The sequence below is a fragment of the Exophiala aquamarina genome, assembly GCF_000709125.1.
Source record: "Exophiala aquamarina CBS 119918 chromosome Unknown aczIA-supercont1.2, whole genome shotgun sequence".
In the NCBI taxonomy this organism is placed as follows: domain Eukaryota; kingdom Fungi; phylum Ascomycota; class Eurotiomycetes; order Chaetothyriales; family Herpotrichiellaceae; genus Exophiala; species Exophiala aquamarina.
In genome coordinates, this window is record NW_013550586.1 from 2,510,755 (window position 1) to 2,529,879 (window position 19,125).

General features: G+C 48.3%; 7 protein-coding genes across 7 annotated transcripts; 5 read left to right on the plus strand and 2 right to left on the minus strand.

The window, feature by feature from the left end:
* Positions 1 to 526: 526 nt before the first annotated feature.
* Positions 527 to 1,890, plus strand: A1O9_02726 (uncharacterized protein; the record flags this gene model as incomplete). The annotated part of the gene is made up of 3 exons (XM_013408297.1): positions 527 to 922; positions 984 to 1,540; positions 1,590 to 1,890. The coding sequence occupies 3 exons, from the start codon at positions 527 to 529 to the stop codon at positions 1,888 to 1,890; spliced, it is 1,254 nt and encodes a 417-aa protein (XP_013263751.1).
* Positions 1,891 to 2,183: 293 nt separating this feature from the next.
* On the minus strand, positions 2,184 to 2,576 carry A1O9_02727 (uncharacterized protein; the record flags this gene model as incomplete). Its single annotated transcript, XM_013408298.1, has 1 exon — positions 2,184 to 2,576. One exon carries the CDS (start codon positions 2,574 to 2,576, stop codon positions 2,184 to 2,186), a length of 393 nt encoding a protein of 130 aa, XP_013263752.1.
* A 3,996-nt stretch (positions 2,577 to 6,572) lies between these two features.
* On the plus strand, positions 6,573 to 7,569 carry A1O9_02728 (gluconate 5-dehydrogenase; the record flags this gene model as incomplete). The annotated part of the gene is made up of 2 exons (XM_013408299.1): positions 6,573 to 6,708; positions 6,761 to 7,569. The coding sequence occupies 2 exons, from the start codon at positions 6,573 to 6,575 to the stop codon at positions 7,567 to 7,569; spliced, it is 945 nt and encodes a 314-aa protein (XP_013263753.1).
* Positions 7,570 to 8,533: 964 nt separating this feature from the next.
* A1O9_02729 (nitrate reductase-like protein) lies at positions 8,534 to 11,783 on the plus strand (the record flags this gene model as incomplete). Its single annotated transcript, XM_013408300.1, has 5 exons — positions 8,534 to 8,847; positions 8,914 to 9,147; positions 9,200 to 10,631; positions 10,703 to 10,946; positions 11,011 to 11,783. The coding sequence occupies 5 exons, from the start codon at positions 8,534 to 8,536 to the stop codon at positions 11,781 to 11,783; spliced, it is 2,997 nt and encodes a 998-aa protein (XP_013263754.1).
* A 487-nt stretch (positions 11,784 to 12,270) lies between these two features.
* Positions 12,271 to 12,987, plus strand: A1O9_02730 (uncharacterized protein; the record flags this gene model as incomplete). Its single annotated transcript, XM_013408301.1, has 1 exon — positions 12,271 to 12,987. The coding sequence occupies one exon, from the start codon at positions 12,271 to 12,273 to the stop codon at positions 12,985 to 12,987; it is 717 nt and encodes a 238-aa protein (XP_013263755.1).
* A 26-nt stretch (positions 12,988 to 13,013) lies between these two features.
* On the minus strand, positions 13,014 to 14,234 carry A1O9_02731 (uncharacterized protein; the record flags this gene model as incomplete). The annotated part of the gene is made up of 1 exon (XM_013408302.1): positions 13,014 to 14,234. One exon carries the CDS (start codon positions 14,232 to 14,234, stop codon positions 13,014 to 13,016), a length of 1,221 nt encoding a protein of 406 aa, XP_013263756.1.
* A 3,487-nt stretch (positions 14,235 to 17,721) lies between these two features.
* Positions 17,722 to 18,101, plus strand: A1O9_02732 (uncharacterized protein; the record flags this gene model as incomplete). The annotated part of the gene is made up of 1 exon (XM_013408303.1): positions 17,722 to 18,101. A coding segment is annotated over exon 1 (228 nt), but the record flags the coding sequence as incomplete, so codon positions are not given.
* Positions 18,102 to 19,125: the final 1,024 nt, after the last annotated feature.

Genomic DNA, 19,125 nt, shown 5'->3' on the forward strand with positions numbered 1-19,125 from the left:
AGATTCCCTTGCCCTTTGACAAATCTATGCGTAGAGTTTTGGATAGTATTTAGGTACTGGAGCATTGACTTGCTGATGATTGCAATCAAAATAACACACTACCTCCTTTCTTGACCTGCCTCAATTCTCGGGCCAGTGGACATTGTTGGTGGTTGCCGCTTCGGAACAGAGACTGCACGCTCGGACCGAAAGAACTCTTCAACCCCTGACACCTCCACATTGTCAAGGCCATCTTCTACTTGGCACGTTCAGTCCGGGGCTCCATCATTTTACATGGATTTGGAAGCCGATGTGCATTATTGAATGTTTTGTCGTGATCTCATAATTTTCTTTTGCATCTATCAATTAAGTCCGATGCAACAATCGTCCTACTAGCTCCTAGGATCTGAAAAGTGAGAGACAGGCAAGCTCCCTGATTGCAGCAATTACTGACGTACGGTCACGAATTGCCATTAACAACGTTTACCAACCGTCTGAGAGATCTGGCTTGTTTTGCATTTGGGATAGGATATTACACCAGTTCGCTATGACTTCATTCATCATACAAGACGTCCGTCTGTTTGACGGGGAGAAAGTCATCGACAACGCTAGCGTACTCGTGGAAGGCGGCATTATCAAGGGCATTTCTCAAGAACATGAGAAAACTGATCTCCCAAAAATCTCCAAGCCAGGCCATACATTGCTCCCGGGTCTCATAGATGCCCACAGTCATCCCTACGGGGAAGCCAGTCTATCAGAGCAATCCTTTCGATTTGGCATCACCACTTTGATGGATATGCACAATTTACATTCGAACGCCGTACAGCAGAAACAATGGGCGAAAGAACGAAAGGACTTCCCGGACATCAAGAGTTGCCATTTTGCAGCAACGATCAATAATGGTTGGCCTGCCTGGGTTGAGAAGAAATTGAGTAACAACAAGGTTTGTCAACATAAGAGCACTTGCAGAGTGAAAGCTTTGGTAGTTGTACTGACTCTGCCAGAATGCAACCTACGATGACTGGCCAGATGTGGCGAACGAGGAAGATGCCGAGCCATTCATTCAAAGAGCCGTTCGGGATGGCGCTGACTATATTAAACTCATGCACGAAAGTGGGAAGGCCGTGGGATTTGAAGGGCCAACACTGAACCAGCCAAGAGAAGCCGTTCAAAAGGCTGTAGTCGATGCTGCACATAAACGTGGGCTAAAAGTAGTTGCGCACGCATTATCGCTCGAAGACACAACAGAAGTTTTGCGCGCCGGAGTAGACGGGCTAGCACACACGTTCTTTGACCAGCCCATTACACCAGAGGTCATCGAACTCTACAAACGCAATAATGCCTGGGTGAACCCGACTCTAGTCGCTGCGGGATCCTTGACGGGGGAGTCGGAGGGGATTAACAAGTCATTTGCCAGTGACCCCAGGGTCAGAAGCAGAATATCCGAAGCGCAGGCTGAGTTAATGCATTCTTGTTTACACATGAAAGCGCCGAATGCGAAGTGGGAGTACGCCATTGAAAGTGTTCGCCAATTGAAAAAGGCTGGAATAGACATCATCTGGTAAGAATTTCTTCTCCAGAAAATGAAAAGAGGAATTAACTTTGAACAGTGGCTCGGACGCTGCTTCAGGGGCTCCAGGCCTAGCATTCGGGACGAATTTACATATCGAGATGTACCTTCTAGTTACCAAAGCGGGATTATCACCACTAGAGGTCTTGCGAGCCACAACAAGTCTGACGGCCGATCTCTTTGGATGGTCAGATAGAGGAAGAATAGCACCGGGGTTGAAGGCGGATTTGTTGCTGGTTGAAGGGGATCCATTCAATGACATAAAGGACCTATTGAATATCAGAGGAATTTGGAGAGACGGTGTGAAGTTTGAAGGGCACCCGGGATTCCCACTTGAATAGGGAGCTATATTCATAGAGCTTCCAGATAAAAAAAGGTCTTAGCCCCTAACCATTGTAACCTGGTGCCGCTTTCACCCGTCCTATAATCATTTGAGAGGGTTTTACAAATAAAATATTCTCCTTACGAACTAGAGAACCAAAGTAAATGGATCTTCTACGGAGTGTTGCACCAATACCTGGTCTCGATTAGCAAACATCACTGCTAAGCGTCCCAAGTATGGTACAAAGTGCATAAAATGGAACAGGAGACACCGCGAATAATCCTCAGCAGATGATGCATCTGTGCTGCTCAGTTACATGGTGTGAAGGGTGGGAGTCTGACCTGTTCCTTCGTATTGAGCGATGAGCTTCTTGTTGTCTCGGCGCAGTACCGCCTTCATTAGCATGCAGCCAAGGATACTTATTCCGGAGAAAGCCATCACGAGTATCATGGCCATCAAGTATCGAGGAGGATCATTGGACCGGAAAATGTAAGGGCTCCAGATATTGCCGAGTTGACTCATGACAATGATGATTGCTGTTGCACACGCGCTCCTCAGGCGTTTGGCTGACAGCCGAAGCTGCCCATGTATAGACGAGGGCGTTGGCAGCAAACCAGCCGGATATGTACAGGAAGGAGGCAAATAGCGTGCCCAAATGTTGAGAGTGCCGGCAGAGATTGCAAATCTAACGGCAGCAACGGCCATAGTGACCGAGATATGCGAACCCCTTTCGCGATTGGGGTCGCTTGAAAAAGTCACGCCAAAGGATACAGCAGCACCGACAAGTTATTGGGGGAGAGTGCATAATAGTGTGACGGTTCCGGAGCCGAGGTTGAAACCACGGACAATGGCAGCGTAAAAAATTATTAAAGCCGTAGGCGGTATGGTTGCTGCAAAAAATGAGAGCCTAGTGGATGTCAGGAAAGTAGACAGCAAGTCAATAGAGGGACGACTTACGAATGCCCAGACTCGATAGTCCTTGACTGCAAGCTTAAGACCGTCCCGGATAGAACGGTTGGATTCTTGGTTCGACACTTGGTCCTTGGTGATGCGGTCCTTCGCGAATTGGCGCTCCTATTCGGTGAATAGCCATCTGGCTGAGCCAGTGGTAGATATAGAAAGCTGGGTAGTAGAAAAAAAAGCGATAGCACCCGCAAGAAAGCTGGCCACTCCTTCGATTATGAACAGCCATCTCCATCTAGCCAATCCATGCACATCATCGATGCCGGCAAAGATACCCGCCGCAAGTAGACCAGAAATAGCCGTCGCAAGCGCGAGGCCGGAGTAGAGGATGGCTGTTCGTAACGCTAACTCCTTCTTTTTGTACCAGCAGGAAAGTATGAAAAAAGCGCCAGGGAAAAATGGAGCCTTAGCAAACCCCGTTAAAGGTCAATAAGTGCTGCAGTAATGTAGGCATTTGAATCATGGCACTAACCTAGAAGGAATCGGACGGCGATAAGTCCTAGGAAATGGTGGACTCCGGCTGTTGCGGCCGATATACACGAGCAGATATAGACCCAGAATGGAATATAGAGCGAGGGTCGCACTTTGGTGAGAATGATGTTGCTCGGCAGCTGCATGAGTACATAAATTTAAATGGTGTTAGAGTGCGACGATTGAACCGGAGGTATGATACACTCACCCAACGTTGAGGATCGAAACGACAGCTGAAACTTTTTCACGCACGAGCCCAAGGTCGCCCTCGAAGTCGTTAAGCTTTGCTTGGCTTTGTTCATTCTGTTAGGTTTCCGGAACGAGAGTGGACACGCAGCAGTCTCGCTAAATGCCATGGGTTTACATACAACTAAATTCGTGGAGCTGGCTCAGTGGGCCACTCCACAAATGCTTCGGAAGATGATTTTAAACGCAATAGCTGAAGCATCCGATCTCTAACAGGGTGTTGCAAATCCCGATCGTTGAGGTCCAGTTTTCGTGCAGGAACGATGGAGTTTGCACAAAAGACCTTGTAACAATGGTTAGTGGCTCCGAGCTTCAGCGAGATGGGAGAGAGGAATTTGATATCAGGGTAGCTTTAAGACAATGGACTTGGCGAGGCCCGAGGAGGTTGGAGTAGCCCCGTAGCCCCGGATTCAGGCATGTGCTTGGACCGGAGCGGTTGTACACGCCGAGGACCCACCAGCGACAAGCCCCGATCTCGGTTTGCCAGCCTCCTAGGCCTCGAGACCTCTGAAACCCTGCTTTAAGATCCGCGGTAATATCACGAACTAGGTCACTGGAAAGGTCGCTAAGGGCAAGCGACCTGCACCTGACGAAATGAATCAGGGAAGTTAGCCGATAGAGAACGAGGCTACGTTACGTGACTAGCCTGCCTACAGGCGGGAGGGCCACTAGGGCGACTGCCTTAGTAGGCAGTCAGGAGTGATGCTAGGATATTAGGGAGTATCTCCAATTATAAATTAGCTGTAGACCTCCTTAATAGAACAGTAATAGGTTATCTTATTCTCAGTTCAGAGTTTCAACTGTCCTATATCTATGTACTTGTCAGGCCCTTCAGGCCCTTCCGGCCCTTCTCTTCTTCTATGTAACAATATTTACTCGTCTACGCCGGTATGTTATGGTGTCGTGGACGCGCCCGGCGGAACTCAATCCACGGCCTACGACTAGTCCTTTATTCTATATATTTATACCATTATCGCAGAGCTACCTATATAGTTAACTACTCCCTACAATAGTCACTTATTTACAATGCGCTGCATAAGGTGCCGATGTAACCGTAGTAGAAGTACTTAAAGTGCTAGGGGCGTGCTCCTCGATGTTCCCCAGGTCAGTGCTCGTTCTCGATAACCGACATTGTCAGTAACTAGACGCGTCGCCACGGCGTCCTTCGCGTATATAGGTCACACGTACTGGGGCTGTAATGTTGGGTGTTTCGTGAGATGCAAAGGGTGGTTTTCGCGGCTTCGACACGTTGTCAACATGAGATGATCACCGCGTTGTTGAGCTCCTCCTGACACTTAGAGGCAGCTATGGCTGTTTCTCCAAGAGTTCCCAGCGGACACCAGGTGGTTCGAACATATAGATGCCGTTCCTAATGCCGTTCACATCTCTTAGTGCATTCTCTTATGCAGACAGTCGGATATCCTCTTTCCGGCACGCCCAAGCCATCCGAGATCTGGCAATCAACATTGAGCATTCAGGGAAAAATTGTGGTAGAGGTGGAGGCAGAGGCAGAGGATAGCATACGATCAAGTGCTGACAAGTCAGAAGTCTCGAATAGCTCATTGTCATGTGACAAAATGTCAGAGGACTGTAAAGCCATGTTGTTGATAAATTATCTAGCAATCTGCGAGAGCTAAGATACATCTACTCTAATTGGTCTTGCATCAGGTGATTTGAAGTTGAACGAGTTATTTCCTTCAGCTTTACCTTAAGACTGACTAAATATAGAATAAATGCTATTAGGAAACAGAGTGACTCGGAGGGAGATGACTATTCTATATAGGCAGCTGTAGCCAGCAATAGGTATAAGAATCATTGACTCATTTCTCGAGAGGCTACCACTCTTACCCGATATAGTTTAATCGGTATATTTTCAGCTCAACACATACCCGTATACGGCCGTGTTCAATTATCAAAACGTACTGGCTCCGTATTATGAACCAGTGATATGCACTCACTCCGTATCGCCTCACACGTACTGAATCAGTATACGGCCCGTATACGAGTCGTATCGCTAATATTATTTAATACACTGAGGAGAGGTAATAATCCATTTCACCTTCCGGCCGGTGAAGAACCGGCCGCTATCGATCAATACTCACAACTCAAGTACCATTCACCCGCGAAAGGTGGCCTGTTTTCAATCCGGTATGATAGACCACGGTATGTGGACAATCTTTCATGCCATTACGGAAGTGTGCTCAGTTGCCCGGTCCTCACTCACCAGCATACCGAGACTTGCCGCCGCAGGCTAATTGCGTCCAGTACCGTTTGATAGAGAGAACCGGAAGCTGAGGATGGCGTATATCCCGATTGGGTTGGATCTCGGTTGGATTCGTGATAGCCACTGATTTCAAGGAGTGGACAAGCCACGGTAAGTCGTTGAGAAACTCGAAGAACGAGGTAGTTAAGGTCGAGAGAGTCGAAATGGGTTGTTGTGCGTGTGAGGCATCCGAAATGGTTCTGTTCCAGGGAAATGGGTGTAGCTCATGTAACAGATGGTTGGATACGGTATAAGTGCCGGGCTTTCCCCCTTGCTTTGGCACGTAACAAGATAATATAAGCTATGTTTTATCATCACGCGAGCTAATTTCTTTCTACTATCGGTCTATGATAACACGATTAAATTTCCCCTCATAGTAAGATGGCGAACTAATTGTCCATAAAGGCCTCAGAGGCCTTAGGTAGTCCCCCAAGGTTGAGTGCAGGGAGAAGGAGCTGGTTGGAAAAAAATGATGATTACGGTAAAAGGGTGGCCACTGGGGATTATTTGGTTTAGATTCGGGTTTAATATCCGTCTTCCCTGAGCGTTCCCAGGCTTTCCGCTACTCGGAGCCGTTGGAACTGAAACATATGACCACAAATGGATAATAAGACTTAGGATTTCATCATTTTTACGTCTTGCTCGGTTTCTCGTCCCGGTAGACTATTTATCAGTTCTCACTCTAGTCAGTGTAAAAAGTTTTCTACGCAACCCAGGAAATCCCTAGACAAATACTCTCCCAAATACCTAGTTTTATAATGGAAAAGGTAACTTCGACAACTCAAAGATTCTCACGCAAGGTGGGCGATGCAATCCAAGAAGGAACCGACCGCTCTTCCCATGTGCATACGAAGAATCTGTTCGACGTTCAAGGGCGAGTCGCACTCGTAACAGGTAAGTATAGCGCGCTGAGTCTTCAGGATATCTCTAATCTGCGTGCTCCCAGGCGGCGGTTCTGGCATCGGTTTGATGGCCACCCAGGCTCTAGCAATGCATGGGGCTAAAGTATACATCGTTGGCCGTAGTCAGGAAAAACTAGACAAGGTTGTGGAGACTTACGGCAAAACCATCCCCGGGGAGATTATAGCATTGAACTACGACGTCTCTCGGAAGGATCAGATCGACGCACTCTATCAGGACTTCAGCTCTCGCGAAAAGTGTCTCTGTATCCTCATCAACAATGCCGGAATTGGGTCTAATACCTTTGAGACCAAAGCCTCCACGCCAGAGGAAATGAAGCAAAATTTGTTCCTTAGTCCAAACGCGACGTTCGAAGAGTGGACATCTGTTTATCAAAGTCTAGTTCCACAACTATATTTTATGACGACAGCCTTTCTGCCATTGCTCGCTCACTCTACTGAACGCCACCTAGGCTACTCCGGGACGGTAATCAATATCGCATCAGCCTCAGGCATGATTAAAAGCGCTCAGCACCATTTTGCGTACAGCACAGCGAAGGCTGCAACCATCCACCTTAGCCGCCTCCTTTCAAGCGAAATCGCGGATAACGGGTTCAAGATCCGGGTCAACAGTATTTCGCCGGGAGTATTCCCATCCGAATTGACGACCGGGGGAAGTGACGATACTCAGAAGAGCCACCTGAGCAAGGAGACTTTTGAGGGAAGGATTCCTGCAGGAAGACCGGGAAAGGATGAAGACATTGCCAGCACCATATTATTCTGCGCAGCCAACCAGTATCTGAATGGGCAGAACGTGGTAATCGATGGAGGGTACACACTTGCTGCTGGGATGTAATGCACAATCTTACCGTCGAAGGTGCTCGAATTTCGCTGTCATCCGCACCGTTGAAGCAAGTAAAAATGCCCCAGATAACTCGCAATTAAGAGCCGATTAGCAATGAAGAGCTAGAAACCCTTCCATGACATCATAACTACAACTTCGTCCCCGCGCCGAGTGCGTAAGTTTTGACTGTCGGGGGCTGACAGGGTCCTCTACTAGAGCTGTGTCTTTCTGAAGTGCGACTGCAGTCTGTCCCCGTATTTTAACTGTTGTTGTTGACATCACTGGTTACATCTGACCCGTCGTCTTTCTGTGTTTCATAACGGTCGTCGGCAGCAGACAAGGACGTGTCGTCTTCGTCACTAGGGAAAACCTGAGCGGAAATTCTACCCAGTTCGTGATTTGCCTTAAAAAGAAACTTGGTACACGAATTGAGGGGTAATATTTGAATTTCACATCCAATTGACGACTTGTGATCGACGACCATCTGTGCTGCGAACGACACATCAGTTGGGAGTGTCTTCCTTAACAACCGAAGCAGGTCAGTTGCCAGTCTGACCAGAGTCATACCAGGTTCTTTGATATGCCGTACGAGTACTTGGCTGGGCTTTCGTAGGTGATGTAATAGCGTCACGTGCCAATCATTTGCCAATTTCCCGCAAAGGCCAACTACGGATTAGGCTGCCAAGGGCTAGTGGGGGATGAGCGCGATTGAACGGGGTTAGGAAGTAGCATTGGTAGTGCCATAAGCACAGCATGGCTTATCCAGTGGGGCCTTCTCCACCCCTGGCGTGTTAGCCCTGCGGCATATGGCGTCAGCGTTGCTCAACAGGTTTGTTGCTTAACCTTCAGGCTCTAATTTTGGTGGTTTGCTCTTCTCCAGTAACATTGCCGACATACTAAGACTATTGCTCCTCATATTTTGACTGTTTCTAGCACTATCTCAGTGGGAAGTAGACCCGTAGCAGTCCAGTTCGCGATGGCGGCAGGCGGTTATTCCACTCGCAATGCAGTAGAGGATATCTGGGGCGAGCGGATGCCCTACGAGCATGACTGGCCTTCCAGATGCGATGAATACCGCACAGATGTCCCGGATCATTGGGTGCAAAGTGCTTGCGTGATGTGCAGGTACGGTATCGAAGGGGTTCCCCATGGGACTGGTCTAACGTATGCATTCTACAGCAATGGCTGCGGCCTCGACATTGGCGTTAAGGATGGGAAAATGGTCGCCGTTCGTGGTCAGGTGGGTGACAGAGTTAATCACGGTCGGCTGGGGCCCAAAGGACTATATGCGTAAGTTAGAAAAAGACTGTATTGGCCATGGCTGGACAGGACGTGCCTTTAGCTAAATGAGAGCAGGTGGAAGTCCCTGCAACATCCGGATCGCTTAAAATATCCAATGGTTCGTCGTCGTGGAAAGTTGGAGCGCTCAACTTGGGAAAGCGCAATGAAGCTGATTGTCGAGCGCATGCATGCGATTCAACGACGATTGACGAACCATGGCATCGGCTTCTACACGACTGGCCAGCTCTTCCTAGAGGAGTACTATGCTTTGGCCCTCCTGGGCAAAGCCGGATTGAAAACTCTCCATATGTAAGAAAGCCGGTTCACCATGTCCCTTGAAAGGTCTAAATCCATCTGCTAGGGATGGCAATACTCGGCTTTGCACGGCAACTGCCGCCGCATCGATGCGTGAAAGTTTCGGATCTGATGGCCAACCAGGCTCATACAACGACATCGACTATGCAGATTGCATTATGCTTGTGGGGCATAATATGAGCGCGACTCAGACGGTCTTATGGAGCAGGATTCTTGACAGATTAGCAGGGCCCATACCTCCTACACTGATTGTGATTGATCCGCGGAAAACAAACTCGGCGAAAGAAGCACATCTCCATCTCGCGCCCAATATTGGCACGAACTTGGCGCTTCTGAATGGCATCCAACATTTGCTGTTCAAGAAAGGCTACGTTGACCACGGTTACGTCGCGAATCATACAGTTGGCGTGGATGAGCTCAGGGAGGTGGTCGAGGAGTATACACCAGAGATGACCTCAAGTATCGCGGGCGTTCCTGCGGAGGACGTTATCCGTTGCGCCGATATGCTCGGAAAATCTAAAGCCTTGCTTTCAACATGCCTTCAAGGCGTATACCAATCAAACCAAGCGACAGCATCAGCATGCCAAGTCAACAACATCAACCTGCTTCTCGGCCATATAGGGAAGCCAGGTGCCGGGGTGCTTCAAATGAATGGCCAGCCGACCGCGCAGAATAACCGCGAAGCCGGTTGTGATGGCGAGTACCCCGGCTTCCGGAACTTCAGTAACGAAGCACACATGATGGAACTGGCTGGCCTATGGAACATTGACCACAAAGTTCTACCTCACTGGGGTGAACCAACACATATCGAAAACATGCTCAAGTTCATCAAGCAAGGCTCGATGGAGATGATGTGGATTAGTGGAACGAATCCTATGGTCAGCCTACCGAACCTGCCTATGGTCCGGGACCTCTTGACAAAAGAGGAACTCTTTGTCGTAGTCCAAGACATCTTCCCGACCGAGACAACAGCGATTGCAGACGTTGTTTTGCCGGTTGCCGCATGGGGAGAGAAGACCGGCTGTTTCACAAATGCTGATAGAACGGTCCACTTATCCCTGAAAGCGGTTAACCCACCTGGTGAAGCTAAATCCGATTTTGATATCTTTTGCGACCTCTCCAGACGCATGGATTTCCGAGACAGGGACGGCAAGCCTTTGATACCTTGGACCGACCCGTCTGAAGCCTTCGAGGCTTGGAAGAGAGTGTCTAAAGGAAGGCCCTGCGATTACTCTGGTATAACCTACGAGAAATTGCGAGGTGTATCTGGCATTCAGTGGCCGTGCAATGAGGAGTATCCCATCGGAAAAGAGAGACTGTTCGACGATGGCAAATTCTTCACAGACATAGATTACTGCCAGAGCTTTACACATGATCTGGAGACTGGAGTCCCATTGAACAAGGGTCAATACAAGAATCTCAACCCCGCAGGCCGAGCTATTCTGAAGGCATGCCACTATGTACCCGAGACGGAACCTGTCAATGAAGATTACCCGTATCATCTCTCGACGGGGAGACTGACGCGCACCATTTCCATACGCGCACGAAGACTGGCAGGACCAAAGAATTGCAGGACCTAGAGCCCGAGCCTTTTATTCAAGTATCGGAGCATGATGCGAAGGAGCTGGGTGTGACCGAGGGCGAGGTCGTGCTCGTTGAGTCCAGGCGTGGAAAGGTTGAAGTTCCGGTGCGAGTCGACAAGATTGTCGAGAAGCAGGTTTTCCTTCCATTCCATTACGGCTATTTTGATAGTAAAGATGGCCGAGCCCGAGCAGCAAATGAGCTAACGAGAGGTAGGATGGTAGAGATGGCTACCAGTCCAGGCTATCATTTGAAAACTCTGCTAATTCTATATAGAACAGTGGGACGTGGTTTCCAAGCAACCCATGTTCAAATCTGGCGCGGTACGCATAATCAAAATCCCGCCACAGCAAAACGATGTCGGAGAAGTCAAGATCCACGCTAGAGTTCCCATGGACGAGACGGCACAGCGGATTGAGAGGAAAACCCGTCATTTGGTCGAGAGCGGTCAAGTCCATGATGAGGAGCACCGCGAGCGATTCCTAGAATACTGGCTGGGAGACACCTTCTCGTCTATCGAAACCCTGCTCGATATCTGCGACCATGTCATCCCGCGAGTGCAGGGTGCGGATGCGGAGATGAGCAGTGCAGTGGGAATCGTACACAGGATCACACAATCTTGCCTTCGCAAGCTGAAACCGATTACGGACAAATATACCACCGATCTGAAATTTGGGCATGAAATATCGGTGGCGTTGAAGAACATGCTATTTCCGGACACCATCACTGGCGGACTTTCAGGCTCGCCTGCGTACGACTGCTTGGTCGCCCTGCAAGGGTTCGCTCTCTTTGTAGCCCATATAGAGGCTCGTGCTATTGCGCTAGTGCCATCAAGCCAGGCGATTTGGGACCCTCAGTTCATGGACGCGATCAAGCATGTTCTTAAACAGTGCGATAGAATGAAAGCACTGGTGGAGCACCAAATGAAGAGTAGAGCACCACAGACGCTGTTGGTACCATCGCGGCATGCAGTGGGACTGAGGGAGAAGTTTGAGAAGCGGATGAAATTAGGAAATGAATTGCAAGAGAGCAAAGAGGATGGCGCATAAGGAGGGCTCGGAAAGCAGCATTTACCTCGTCGGTGTAGTGGATAGAAAAGTGATAATTTGTTCACCTTTAGTTTTCGTTGCAGTTCGTCTACTGTATTTGCAGGCGCAAATGACACCCTTAAAATCTCTTCTTCCTGCCGACGCACAGAAAAATTGGCAGCTCAACAACAAAATGAGTCTAGACTACGTAAGGTAAATTTATCGAAAGCAAAGGAGACTAGCACATCACAGCAAAGGCCGTATTAGGAACAAGTCCTTTACTGAAGCCAATGGAGCACACGCTTTAGCGGTCGTCTTACGGTGGGTGTACACAATGGCAAGTTAGGTACTGAATATTGAGCACGGATAATTCCGTGGTATGTTGCAAAACCGGATACTCTGACGTCAGATGATAGCATGACCTATTGTTATGCCTACTCAGAATGGATTCTCGTCATCTAAGACAAATCTAACGGTCGTCTGAAAAAGTGGTCCTTGCAAAGGCAGCATGCATTTTCGTCCACTCCTGCTGGCAGGAGGTCAGTCGTCGCGGATGGGGACAAGAAAGGAACTTCTACGCCTCCCGAGTGGGAATGTGATGTTCGTGCATTTGCTTCAGATGTTGCACGAGGTCTTTCCCGAACTGAATGTGTTTTACATGTCAACCAAGAGCAGAGATACTCTGAACGAGTTGCTTAGCACGGGTCACATTGTTAGAATAGGTGAGAGAGTCGCGAAATTGGCAGACAAGGGAGCCATCGAAATTCAATTCCTCTTCGATTCAGACACCCTTTCACCAGCCGTCCATGGTGGAGGTGAAGACATCGGCCCTGCTGCTGGGTTGATTGCAGCACATTGTGCTGACCCCGCGGCCAGTTGGCTGGTCGTTGCCTGTGACTTTCCTCTGCTTGAGGTGTCCGCCTTGCGTCAGTTGTTGGAGGAGTTTCGTGGGCCGCTTGCTTGCTACCGGAATTGCAGGGGATTTGTGGAGCCACTACTGGCAATATGGTCCCCTGAGGCACTAGAGCAACTACAAGGCAATGCGATGCAGGGCAAGTACGGTCCGCGCTTCGTTACTGAGCAAGTCAATGCCCAAACGATTCTACCGGCGCAAAACAGATGGTTGTTCAACGCGAATACGACCGAAGAATGGCGCGAGGCATTAAGATTGCTCATGCCGTCTTCAAGCAATGGAAATCCTGAGGAAGAAACAGGTTCGAAGTAATAACTTGGATATGTAGTTAATTAAGTCTACTGAGGCATCAAGACGATGTCCACTATGTCGCCGCGGCGTAATTCCGTCTGTTCTCTGTGGATATGGATCCAACAGTCAGAATCAAGAAATGGTCTGATCTTGCCAGGACTATGATCTCGGATCAGCTCAACTTTGAGCCTGGGTTGCCATTTGTTTGTAATTTTTCCGGCGCGAAATATATCTATGTCCGACGGAAAACGGGCAACGCAGCTAGATTCACCAGAACGGGCGTCGTTCTCTTTCGTGTTTTGTTCCGGATTCACAATCATGGCAGAAGCAATCCCATGCAGTGGCTGACACAAAAGTGTTTGCAGGTAAGGAATTACCAGAAACTGGACACAGGTAGCTGCAGCTATTGGGTTGCCCGGTAGACCGAAGACTGCGGTATTCGAGCGTGACCCGAGTCCTGCTGTGAGGCTGGAAAGTGTTTCTCCTGATAGACTGAGCGTAGCAAAAAGCGTAGGATGGCCCGGCCGCATCGCCACTTTATGCAAGGGTATGTGTGCACCAAGCTCTTCCAGAGTATTTCGAACAAAGTCGCGCTTGCCAGCTGATGCTGCGCCGGTAAAAATGACGATATCGTATGATTTGTGTCGGAGGCATTGGGACACCTTACGGGCAACGTCGACAGCAGCCCCGTCCTCGATCGGTGCAAGAAAATCCACTTGGTATCCGAGACTTTCCAGAACGGTCTTGATATACGGTCGATTAACGTCTGGGATTCTTTGGGCCTCTGAACAGGTCAAGTCTAGGTCGGCCAGCTCTGAACCAGTTGAGAAAAGGCCAATCTGCGGGGCTCGCAGCACTGTTAGAGCTTCACAGCCTACAGATGCCAGCGCCATGATATGCTGCGGTCGGACGACCACATGTTGCCCGATGACTAGCGTGCCGACCTGGAAATCTTCCGCTGCCAGTCGCTTATTTTGGTGCGGCTTCGCAGGCCTGAATAACTGCACGTAAGTTTGACCGCAGTTTGCACCTTGAACGACTTTCGTATCTTCGAGTCGCACACAGCAGTCGAAGGGCTTTCCTGAACTGACACTGGGGAAACGTGCGCCAGTCGCGATCCCCACGCACGGATGTATGCCATCTTCCGAGTCTCCTGCCACGGTCACTGGACAATCTCCTGCCGCAATATCCCCCTTCAGTCTGAATATTACCGGGGCTGCCTCGGACGCATTGCTTGTTGCATCCGAGTTCAGTGCGTAGCCATCCATGGCAGAGGTATCCCACCTCGGTGTGAAGTCGCGGCTATAATATGCATTTTTGGTTATGCGTCCAACTGCAGTTCCCAATGAAACTGTTTCTTCAGCCGCCTGAAAGCGGTTGGAGTTCTCCCGAGCTTGGCTGCAGATTATTTGAATTGCTTTGTCGTATGAAGTGCTCATCTTCAGGAACGTGTATCATGCCGTGGGCATGCGGCGGTCTTTTACTTGTGTAAATCCACCAGATGATATTGACCGCTGACTAGGAGACGCTGACAATGCCAGTGGCAGCGGTTCACATCACCTTGAGAATTAATGTATCAGTACGCTATCAGACTGGAATATGAATATCGCTCAGACATCCAAATTTGTTAAACTTCTCAGCGACAGCGAAACAATGCCAAGTTTGACGTCAGGCGAATGAACTCTGTTGAGGGTGGAGGGGGAGGGCAAAGCCGGAGAAATACTTCCGCCACCACTAGCGAAATCCCAATTTGGAGTTAACCGATGCCTTCTTGCAAGCCATTGTAATAGTCTTCTCTGCACCAACCTCGAGAAACTAAGACACCGTCTCTGGCATCGATCTCCACTCCCAAATAGTTGGTATATTCGATTCGACTGAAGGATTGATGCAAACTCTCAGCAAATCTCACCGAGGACCCGCAGCCATGATCTTCCGTAGTCTATTCAGAGTCTCATTTCTGCAACCTCAATGCAATTTACGCCAGCTCCGCAGCTATATTAGTTGCCGAACATTGAGTTACTAATATATACCAATATGTCAACTCGTGGCTTTACTCACTACCCAAGAGGAAAGAAGCCCGACATCTCTAAAGATTGGCATTCTATCGTCAGCTCAAATCAATCCCCCACTATGTGTGTTGAGTCTCCAAACACTACTACGGCCCCTAACTACTTTATAGCTATTCATCCCACGGGGACACAGTCTAATGTAATGCTATACTATCGCATCCTGGACGAAGACAGAGCGCGAAATATTATAAAGAAGTATAAATATCGTATATTATACGGAACTTATTAAGCACTATATTATGAACTAGGTTACTTAAAGGGTCGCCAAGGGACAAGGCGCTCACATCTAAAGGGGAAGGTTAGCCAATAGAGAACGAGGCTACGTTACGTAACTAGGACTTCCTAGAAAGGAAATATTAAGACTATATCTGTCACGGGTTGAACCCGTAGGATGTCTTGGTAAGAACCAGCGACGTCTAGATTCGACCGTACAGTTGTACAGCCGAACGATGTCACGTGATATTAATGGATATCTTGGCGAGCGACGCTAAGACCAAACCAGCGATGCCTAGATTCGACCGTACAGTTGTACAGCCGGACGATATCACGTGACACCAATAGTTGCTTAGGATACCGGGCGACCCACCTCAGGAGATTATATCTCCGTGTGGACAGCGGCAGGACTTCTTTCTCTCTTCCCTTTAGCTTAACGTCCTTGTTAGACAGGTCCCATAGTAGTTGAACAAGCTCCTATTGAAACCCTCACAATATCTTTATATTCCTATAAAGTATAGATATATAGAAATATAGGGGACGAGCTAGTATTATATATATTGTATTGGGGCTCGAGGTGCTTAGTTATGAGAGAAGAGAAAAGGGGCCTTGGCATGGAAGAACAAGCAAGTGAGGAGATAAGCAGACAAGGCAAGCAACAGAACAAGCAAGCACGAAGGGAACAAGGAGTGACGCACACATAGGAGCGTGCGCCGAGTATCAAACAGCAGTCATGAGAGTATAATTTGTAGAATTGATGGCATTTTCCTTCTACGAGTTCAGCTGTATAACTGTACAGTCTAAATCCTAGTGGTAGTGACCTTAGAGAACGAGGCTACAATAGTTTTATACACGTCTAGTACGAGAAGTCTTGAAAGGATAGTCCTTTGGCGGACTTAAGACTATAGAGATTACAGCGTTTCCGTCCCTTTGCTGACACAGGTGAGTAAAGAGTTTGATTCTATACGAGGCGACCATAGTATTAGTTTTGGTGTTGGTTGGTCCTTTTCCTACGGTCCTGGAAGAGAAGGAACCCCTAGTAACGCAGCCCTACCCCTTATCCAACCTGTAGGATAGGCGAGAATATATGCCGATTCGACCTCTATACAATATATACTTATTCCCCTAGATAGAGTAGTTTATAGTTAACTTTATTAGTAATCCTATACCTACATTTAGGGTTACCCGAATAAGAATAGTTCCCTTCGATCTCTATTACGTTATACCTCTCTAATTACCCGCTTATTAAGGAACCTACCTTAGTTAGTACTACTTAGCGGTTTAGATCACTAAGTAATTATAAAGACTGTAGTCTACTATATCGCTTCGACGTATCTAAACTAGCTCTAAGAGCTATTCGAACGCTATCTGAAGCGGACCCGAGAGCGCTTAGGCGCTAGTCTAGTACGTACATAGGATACTACATAGTCTGACGAGTCCCTCGGACCGTCTTAGGAATGACTATGTCCCCTTCCCATCACAAGGAGAAGCCGTTCTCTTGCCGACAATGCAATAACACCTAGTCTCGTAGAGATCTTCTGAGACGCCACGAGAAGAAGGACCACTAGCAAGGCGAATTGCAAAGAGAACTAGACTAAAGCTCAACCTCCCAGCCGGGCACGGATCGATGCCATTGGACGGCTCTAGACATCAGTTACCTGTCGGCTGTATGGTCATGCCAGTGATGCAAAATCACGGCACAGCTCTGTGGGTGCTAACATTTGCCTAGATCAGGATGACACTTCTCCATCTACAGCTGGCTTTGTCACCGCTTAGCTGCCGAGCCAAGATATTGGGTTCCAGAACGAAAAAGTCTCCGCTATGGCCTTCAGGACAGATGCAGTCCTTCGCCTACGATCCATATGCTCCCATGCAAACAATATGTCATGTCGTCGGATCTAGTTCGGCCGGATGACAAGTCAGGATCCAGCAAACTCGACGACCTCGACCTAGATGGCATTCGTGACTTGTTCTTTCCCACCACTAATCCACTTCCTCTCACAAAATTGACAGAATACACTAACTCTGCAATGCCAGATATACAGGTGGGTAAATCGTCGATATTATCTCGTCCTGGATCGCCTCCGCAAGCTACGTTGGCTTGGAACCTATCAGACAGTTTTTCTCAGATGATGTCTTGAGAAGTTTGGATGTCTCGAGAGAGTATCAACGGTTTATATAGGAACGTGTAACTGAGGTATCGGTATTCAGCCTTCCCCACCACAACACTCTTTCTCGTTTTGTGCAAACATACTTTCGAACATTTCTTCGTCATCAGCCCCTACTTCATGAAGCAACGTGGCGACCAGACGCAGCTCCTGTGCCCTTAAAAATCCCATAGTGAAGCTTCCTCCTGAGATTTGAATTTTCACGTGCCATATCGTGGTATCTGCATTACTTCAAAGATCTTGTTTTCTGGCAGTCATGCTCCAGCAGCGATGTAGGATTCTCTCAGTGCCGGCAGCGTTTTATTCAAGCATTGAGAAGGTGGCAAGTCGTATGGGAAAGTAAACCAAAGGCCTCTTTTTTCCCCAACCACCCAGCTAGACCTATACTCTTCAATTATACCGCAATTCTGAGGATAGCATAAATCCGACTTGTAGCCGACTTTACCCACTGCGAGCTATGTTTGCCTGGACCGACGATGTGGACGAGATCGGTCGGAAACTTGAAGAGATGGAACCAATTCGCCGCAACTCGTACAAGACAAGGGCAGTCTTGTATGCCTGCCTTGCCCTCAAGGTTCCTGTAAACTTAGGATTTGAGGTGACAGCAAAAACCAAGTCCTGGATCTGGAGTGTACAGCACGCCTTGAGCTATTTTGAATGTGCTCTTCTCTTATCAAAGATATTGCCCAGGATGGGAGGAGTTCTTACATATTATGCCGTAAAAGTCGCAAACTCAATTCACACCCCTTCATGAACATATATACAGTCAACAATCAGCAAAACGATATTGACGAGCTGGCTGACAGCCTCTTTCAGTTGATCGACTGGCATGAAATCGGATGTCTTAACGCAATCTGTTCAAGGAGCAATATATTCAGCCCACTGAAAGCGGTGCAATTAGTGACGTCGTCTCCAGTTTCGCTGCATGAAAGAAATTGGGCGAGGTCGAAAGGCGAGTAACTACCAGATCCTGCTAGAGCCTTATTTACTTAGAAGCAGTAATGACACTTTCTTCGCTCAGCGTGCATCAATAGAAATCGATGAATACTTGGAGGTGAATGAAAAATTCCTCCCAGGAAGGCTACGGCTAGATTTTGACAGAAGTATAGGTGAAGAGCATGACGTTCTCGATAGATATATGAACAACCGTTCTCGCTGTCACAGACCAGAGCCGTCACTAAATATATCTGCCTCACGATTATGAGATGTATAGGGCACCAGGAGTGTAACTAGTCACTATGCAAAGCAGCTCTTGATTATGGAGTTCTTCGTGTATAGCTTCCAAGCAATATTATGTCAAGCCCTTAACTAGATGTCCCGTAGAGATGACGAAACGTCGACGGCAGCCTTCGTGCGCCTGATCTGCTCGCACATCAACTGACTACATCATATCGCCGCAGCTTGTGCCGGTGGGGTTGCTGCACAAGGCTACCTCGATTGCTGCACGGAAGGCATTGACTATGGAGCCATGTGAGTCCACTTGTGTAGCAAGTAAAATCGCTTGTGTCATGAATGCTGGCATTTCCCAAGCCCAATTTGGAGCACCTGAGGGATCACCGCCAACTTGTGCCGGATCGTTGTATTCTCGAAGAATACCTGTACATGGAATTTTTGGGTCCTGGGTTTGTGCGTAGGGCATGGTATTGACTACCTCAAGCTTGCAGGGGAAGCCTGGAGTGTTGCTGATTCCATTCTCGAGGGTTGATTTA